Consider the following 7,500-nt stretch of genomic DNA (forward strand, 5'->3'; position numbering starts at 1 on the left):
GTCGCTACCTGTATATTTGAAATGTTGGTTTGGGGATTTCAACTCTTTACTGAATAGATCAAGCTCTTTGAAAACTCATACAACGGCTGCAAATCATTGTTCTTAACACATCGTTTTCATCCCATAACGGCAACAAATTGGCTTCCTGAAACGATTCTGGAGCCTTCTGGAATGGCTCCTTATTGCCATTATAATATTTTGCCATTCTTGCAACCTGTGCCGGAATAGGATCTGTCCATTATATCGGTAGTCGCGGGTTCGTCTTCTGAGCATTGATGTCACTGGGAACTGCTCGAACAACTGCTTCTCATTCCAGAGGTGCTGCGTTGAATAGTTCGTTCTTTCGTTTGAAGAGATAATGCCCATTGAATTATCAATCCGTTCTCTTTTCGCTTTTGCAATTGTTAAAGGAAACATGGATGCTTTTTCAGAAGAGAACCAACGATAGGAATAAAATATTTTATCAATCTCTCGAGAGAAAACAGCATCACGATCACGTAAGAGAAGGAAAAGAAAGTCTCCTCCGGATACGGAAACAATAATTGAGCGGAGCTTACTGGGGGCCACCACTTCGTATGCGCTGCACGTTCCAAGAACTGGTGGGGAGCACTACGACCGCGGTGGGGATACGGTTTCGTAGCAGAGAGCCGCACGTCGTCAAGCAGCATAGAGTAGCGCCGAGAGATCTCGCAGTCCCAAAGCGTCGGTGGACGCGATCGGTGGACGATCCAATCTCGCAGTGGATGCGCGTCTCGATCGGCAACCACCACGGATAGCACGCTCTCCTGGAGCTCCAGGAGGGAAATCTTTCGCTGCTCGAACTCTCTCCGCTCGAATCGGCGCGATTCGAGAGGATCACTTCGAGCAGAACCCATCCCGAGCGTCCCGATCGACGGGGTCGGGCGTATAAAACTCGTCTTCGCGCTCCCATTAGGTAACATAAGGTTGTGTAACCTTGTCGGGATCGGGAAGCCAGCCTCCTGCTACAACCTGCTACCCTGAAGGGGATGTGCGTGATATCGTGAATGCCAGTGGATACGTTTATACGATCTGTTGTGTCGGTGTGTGAAAGTGGTGCAGCACAGTAAGTGCATCGCCGTATTCCGTGGAGTTCAAGACCACGCGAATCACAGAAACAAACAGTCTTCGATTGTGTGTATTTTTTTTTGCATACCGCGCCATCAAGGAGAAAGTTCTGCCCAAGGCATCAACGGGCAACGGGCTGCCGATTTCGCTTTGTCGGTGTTCAAATAAATACTCTCGCGCGTCGTGTCCTGCCACCTGCATCACGCAAGCAGATGGGACTTTTTGCGGTCATTGCTTCGAAGTCCGGCTGCTAAAAACACACAAACCATAACGTGAAGAGGTAGAAAGTGAAGAGCAAACTTTTCGTATCTTTTATTTATTTTACGTCGTGAAAGAGCAACACCAGCAGTGAAGATGATATCCTTCTCGAAGTTCGTGGCGATGTGTAAGTTCTTAAAATTGTTTTTATTATCATGTTACAACTATATATACACAATTTCCGATAGCAAAATGCGATTAGATTACTTATGATATCCTAGTTAAGATAATATGGTGGGCATCTTTTGAAATAGGGAATGGAATACACCTTTTTCCATCTTCGTGGGCTTATGTGGCTTGGCGAACAAAGAAGATATGCTTCAGTCTACAGTTGGGCAGCGTCCTTGTCTCATAAATCTTTGCCGTTTTCACCGCATATGTTGTGCCTCTCGTTTATCTCGATTGCACTCATTCTAACAGCGCATTGACACGCACACTACCTCGAAAGACACAGACGGGTCAGACTGATTAGCCAATTAATCTCTTTGAGCGGTCTGCAAACATTACGCCAATTGTAGCTGAATCAACAACGGTCATCTGCGTATAGAGCCGATGGTCCGCTCGGTGGTTTCGACCCGGTTCTATAAAAACCCCCCGTTATCGGTTGAACCAGACTTTACCGTTCTGGCAACCTCGTTCTGCAGACTGACCAACTATATCATCTATCAGCGATGGGGCGTTTCTCTGGTGTCTGTGGTGTCGCCATCATACTCGTTCATCTTTGTATCCTTCTGCCAACCCAATCCGATGCGCTCAGGCTGGAACCAGTGGCTGATGTAGTGTGTTCTCGGAGGAAAGCCCTCACGGAGAGCGAGCTAGAAAACATGATTGCGACGTGGATCAAGACAGGGAACGAGTGTGCAGTAGGCAAGCCCTGTCGCAACACAAAGAACATTGCCGATTACGAGCTTCTGCGTAGGAAGTGCGAAGGTCCTCCATACCGTCCGAAGGAGGAACGTCGGGCGTTAGTGGCTAGTCTGGAGACAGCACTGCAAGCGATGAAAGACAAGTTCAAGCCCCTGAAAGCCTCCCTGGAGTCACTGGATCGTGAGTATGAGAGCCAGTTCCAGCGGGTCTGGGCTGATATAGCGAAACTGCAGGCTACACTTGCCTACACCTCACTCGGAGCCGGACGCATTCAACAGGCACTGTTCCATCAGTCGAGCCAGGTTCGCAACATCGGCCATCTCGTTCAACGACAGAGTCCATCGAATGCCGAGGAGTTGCTGGCATTCGCGTGGAATTTCCCCTGGCCCGACCAGCAACCGGATGTTTACGATAAGGTCGAAGCGGTGGTAAAGTCATCCCAGGATCCCGTACTGGAAACTGTTCTGGCAATCGACATTATCAACACCAAGAAGCCGAACCTCGAAGCCAGGGCGAAACAGGCGACCGAGTATTTGAAGCAACTCCAGGCGAGCACAATGGCCGGTGACCTAAGTACCATTGCTTCACTGGCCACTCGCTTCCCGAAGCACTACGCATACCTAAGGCAGAGCCTGTTCCAACCTGCCGAAGGAAGCAAAGTCAGTGCCGCTGCTCTTTGGCATTTGTCCGAACTGCCCGACCAACTGCCGACGGCGGAGGAACGATTGCAGACAATCGAGGCCATCGTACAGCCGTTGCTGGACGATAATGGTACCATCGTGGCCGATGCCGAGTACTTCTGGCCGCTAACCAAGCTGGCGGACGAGCTGAATAGGGTTCCAGAATCGGATGATCAAAAAGCGGTGTTTGAGCGCTTGAGAAACAAGTTCGCTACGCACGTCACTGCCCAGTCGCTGGACTACTACCAGCAATTGCACTCCCAGATCCAATCGTTGAAGCCAATCTCCGGCTCCGGCTCCGGCACCTTGTAGACCGGTCGGGAAGTGAACTGGCCGTCCTGCTTTGCTTATCCTGTTCAATAAAAATGAACCTCAATTGATACCGTTACCCCAGAAGCGAGTTGTGATCCTTTGCCTTCGCTCGTTCTCGTACCGCCATCTCCAAATCGCTCTCCTTTAGGGACACCAACGTATCGCTTCTTGTAATGGAAAATTTTCTTAATAATTGGACGGCGTTTCAAGGCGTTCCGTGGTCTCCATTAAATCAATATTGCAATTGCGGCTCAAGGGTTCTCGTTCTCGGATTCGTTTGATTCTTCTACCATCCACCGTCCAGCTGGCCAGCGACGCGACGGTTTCTCGCGACGGTCCGACAATTATAACTGTACATTGGCTTGACCAGGCCGCATTTGTCCATCTGAATGCGGTTAGCGGTGACGGCGGCCTGGCAGCGGCGGCGGCGGCGGCGGCACCGATCGAAAGGTGGAGAAGATAATCGAAGAGAAGCGCCTTCGTCTCCGTCTGAAATCCACGCTCGTGCAGCGAAAGACAACGATCGTCCGATCGCGCCCGAGCCATGTTCTACGCGCACGGTCTTTAGTTTGGTTTTATTTCATGTGACCCGTTTTTCCTGTATTCCGTCTGTTCCTTCCTTTCCTTTCCTTTCCTTTCCTTTCCTTTCTCTCGCTACCATCAAGACCATCATCGCGCCATCCACCCTCGGCTCGCTCCAGTGGTAGTTGCAAGTTGAAGAACCTGTTTGCATACAAGGTTTATCCTTCCACCTTCGGCTTCGGCTTCGCTCTGTCATGAAGTCGCGACCCATCTCACCCCAATCCCGTATTATCCGGCCAGCCGGGACGGTTCCAACAGGAACCGCGGTGAGCTGGGTTGCAAAGGGGGGTTGGCGCGTCCACGAGCGCATGATTGCAGGATGCTACGGATCGGTACAGCCTCCATTTTGAGACGAAAAAAAAAAACACGGTGTGCCAAGGGTATGTTATTTTTAAACCGAACCCGCCTGGTTGTTGTAGCGGGTCAATGTCCAGGCCAGGAGAGAAAGATTCCAATTCATCGCGGTTCGGGTCACTTCTCGCACAACATAGCAGTCGCTACCCAAAAACCCGCCGCCTCTGATCTGATCCGCTCGTTGATGGTTAGACGCGAGGCGATTGGCGCAAGGCATTGGGTGGTATGGTAACGGTCCGGGGGAAAAAAGGTCCGATATTTCGGGCGAATGTCATCGGATGTGCTAATTTGCGAGGTTCTTGTTGTTGTGGTTCTCCGCGAAAGCCTTCGCCCGTCCGATGGCATCCGCTTGGCTTGGCGTCGTTGGTCACTAATTAACGAAAGTAACGGTGCATGGAGTTCCACCTTCAAGTGGAACTGTCTCATGATCGAGGACATGATGATCGTCTCGCGGCCGGAAAAGCAACCACATTAACGATCTGACACACCGAGCGATGACCACCAACGCCACGGACGATGTCAGTGAAACATGATGGCGAATTTGATTAGTGAGGTTTCTTTCGAAGCTCGAGCGCGCTATCTAGCGGCACAGATCGTCATCCATCAGAAGAGTTGGCCATTGCATTGCGCTCCCTTCCATTCATGCTCTTCCGCTTTAGATAGAATCCGCAGCCTTGGCCCCGAGCCAATCAGCTAAACTGCGGCAGAAGCGTACCACAATTTATGGTGAAACCGATCCGCTAGCCGTGGTCAGTCGTCATGTCAAGGAAATGAATGTTGACCGTCGCCGTGAACCGTTACGATGTGCTTAATGGGTCATGGTCGTCAACGTGAGCTGACCGATACACCACACCAGTCGGTACAGTTTTTTTTTCGTCTTTTGGGCGCTCTGTCTCACACCCACTACAACGGTCATCGCCGTCCGCAGAAACCGGAACGACGACAACGACGACGACGACAACAACAACAACGACGTCGACCGCAAGAATGTTCCCTTCGAATCAGCGAGACGGTAACACGCGATCGTGCTTTTGGAAATCGTCAAAATCGATTAAGGTCAACACTGTGGCCACTCCCAAAGAAAGTAGCATTTGCTTGCGGTCTGTAGGTCACAAAGAACAGTGATTTTTGCAGTTTCATGCCCCTCGTGCGACACTCACACCCACGTTTGCTGCCGAACACAGGCAAACGCAAATTAAGGTGGATCCGCAAAAAGGAGAACGCCGCCAATCGCCACAAAAACCTCAGAAAAAAACCGAACTACGTCAACCGAAGTCAGCTATTTGGTTTCACCGGCATTACAGAAGAAAATTCGACGCGAAGGGCGATAGAATCCCAGCGATGAAGAAGACGACGATGTCGAAATAACATGCCTGGATATCTCCTTAGGCGCTACGCGCACCATTTCATCACCTTCCGTTGTGATAGAAATCAGTTTACCGGCGGAGCGTAACGATTGGTCTAGTAATAATTAACAATCCCTACCATCATCGCGTCCTCGCTCATCCGTCATCAATCATGAGCTCGTTCGGTAGGGCTTGTAGAGATCGGAGATCCCTCCCTCCCGATGCCCGATGCAGCACCGTGACGCGATCGGTGCCTCACGTTACTCCAAGTGGTGCATCTCGCTGCTGACAAGTGCAGTTGCTCGCGATCGGCCTGGGGAAGTTGTTCGACAAGCGCGTACCGACCGTATGATCCGTTCACAGTCGAATGGTTGACGGTACAACAACCGTCGGTGTTCTATCGATATCAGCGGGTTAACATAAACATCGAACTACTTCGAACGAACAGCGAAACAGTACTATCGGGGCCATCGAGATGATGGAAGTATTACGGGGCTAGAATGTTAACCGATGCACCGTTGCTTGCCCCATAAAAAAAATCGTTGTAGACAAGCGCGTGCTGGCGGATACACCAAACAGTCGATCTCGAACATGTAGAACAATCGGAACCGAATCTGATGCGTGATCCGGTTTGTTTTGGGCATTTGTGCACTTCATGATTAATACCAGGTGGAAACATACTTATGCAGCATGGTTAATTCATCTTCAGCTCAACCTCTAGCGGAGGTCTCGGTCTCAATTAACTGCTTCTGTTTGGCTGAGAAAATACCAAACGAATCTCAGTTCAAACACACACACACACACTCTGTGGACTCTGTAATCGGCTGGTCACGGTGGAATTGTTTTTTTTATTTCTATTAAAAAAAAACAACCCCTGCCTTAAAATGGACGCCTCTGGCCGCATAATTACCAGCGCTAGTAGCCCCTTGTGCTACCGTGCTGTGCCCATGATAGGTGTTGGCCGTTAGAGGATGGTCCCACCGAACGGGCTGCCATTTTCTTTAAACCTTTGTCGTACTTTCGAGCCCGTTCCGTTGTGGCCATGGTCCATTGGCCCCTTCGGCCAGTCGACGCATACCGCGACGCGGCTATCGTGCGAAAATTTGTTACCATAAATCATCGGTCCGGTCCAGCCACCCCGCCCCTCACTTTATGATGTGGCCGCGCAATTGTAGCAATACATTAAATCACGGTTTCATCACACTTTCGCTCTTATTTCTTCCGAAACGCTGCCCGGCTGCTGTCGACAATGGTGGTCGATGGTCGATGACCGAAAAAAAAGTGGCGGGAGGGAAAAATGGAAGAAGAAAAGAAATAAAATCCAAGCTGGGTGTTGGCTACTTTATACCTTTGCCGCTCAAACATGGTACCGGACGCACGCATAATTCCTAGCAAATTATGGCGCCCGGGGGTGCAAAGAAGACCCAAACCCAATGCGTGCGTCATCACATTATTTGTTTTCCAAAATTATCCACGATTCTTTCCGCTCATGAAGACCAAACACCGGAATCTCTAATCCGTATGAACAATCACTTAGCAGTGGCTATCGCAGGCAGGTCTTAGCCAGAAAGTGAATCCTCGATTTGTTTGTTGTACATTTGGAGCTTTGGAGCGAATGAGTTTCGCTTTCCGCAGTAGTCAGGTTTCAGGATTTTCGCAAATAAACAAGCGCTTGACGAAGATGACTTTAGGCAGCATGTTTTTTTTTCTTTAACAAAAGCCACATTAGCCCAGATTCACTTTGTAATCTTGCAAAAAAATAGAAAGCAGGAATCAGTCGCATTCCCCTTCATTGCCACCTGCTGGTTGGTGTTTACATCGATTGGCCGCTTTGAGGGAGATCCGTATCAGCATCACCACCCTGGCAGCCAGCCAGCCTCCGGTGGACCATGACTGAGCGAACGCAAATCGGCCAAAACATCGGCCCTGTGGCCGGTAGCGTGTAGCGATCGCTGGATTGCATTTCGCGCATCGATTGCATCTGTCTGACCATGACCAATGTGTGGGAGAGTGGA

The 7,500-nt window shown here is 50.1% G+C and overlaps 3 protein-coding genes across 3 annotated transcripts in view; all 3 read left to right on the plus strand.

Annotated features, from left to right (window-relative positions):
• The window catches only part of LOC125948435 (uncharacterized), a 264,834-nt gene that overhangs the window by 10,938 nt on the left and 246,396 nt on the right, over positions 1-7,500 (plus strand). The window lies entirely within an intron of this gene.
• The window catches only part of LOC125948443 (antithrombin-III), a 12,675-nt gene continuing 6,234 nt past the window's right edge, over positions 1,060-7,500 (plus strand). Inside the window, exon 1 of the mRNA XM_049674487.1 lies at positions 1,060-1,471. Coding sequence (XP_049530444.1) covers positions 1,441-1,471 — 31 coding nt within the window. The 5' untranslated portion in view covers positions 1,060-1,440. The remainder of the gene's footprint in view (positions 1,472-7,500) is intronic.
• Positions 1,940-3,278, plus strand: LOC125948440 (uncharacterized). Its single transcript, XM_049674482.1, has one exon. The coding sequence runs from the start codon at positions 2,016-2,018 to the stop codon at positions 3,201-3,203; it is 1,188 nt and encodes a 395-aa protein (XP_049530439.1). The 5' UTR covers positions 1,940-2,015; the 3' UTR covers positions 3,204-3,278.

This window comes from Anopheles darlingi, chromosome 2 (assembly GCF_943734745.1).
Source record: "Anopheles darlingi chromosome 2, idAnoDarlMG_H_01, whole genome shotgun sequence".
Classification (NCBI taxonomy): Eukaryota; Metazoa; Arthropoda; class Insecta; order Diptera; family Culicidae; genus Anopheles; species Anopheles darlingi.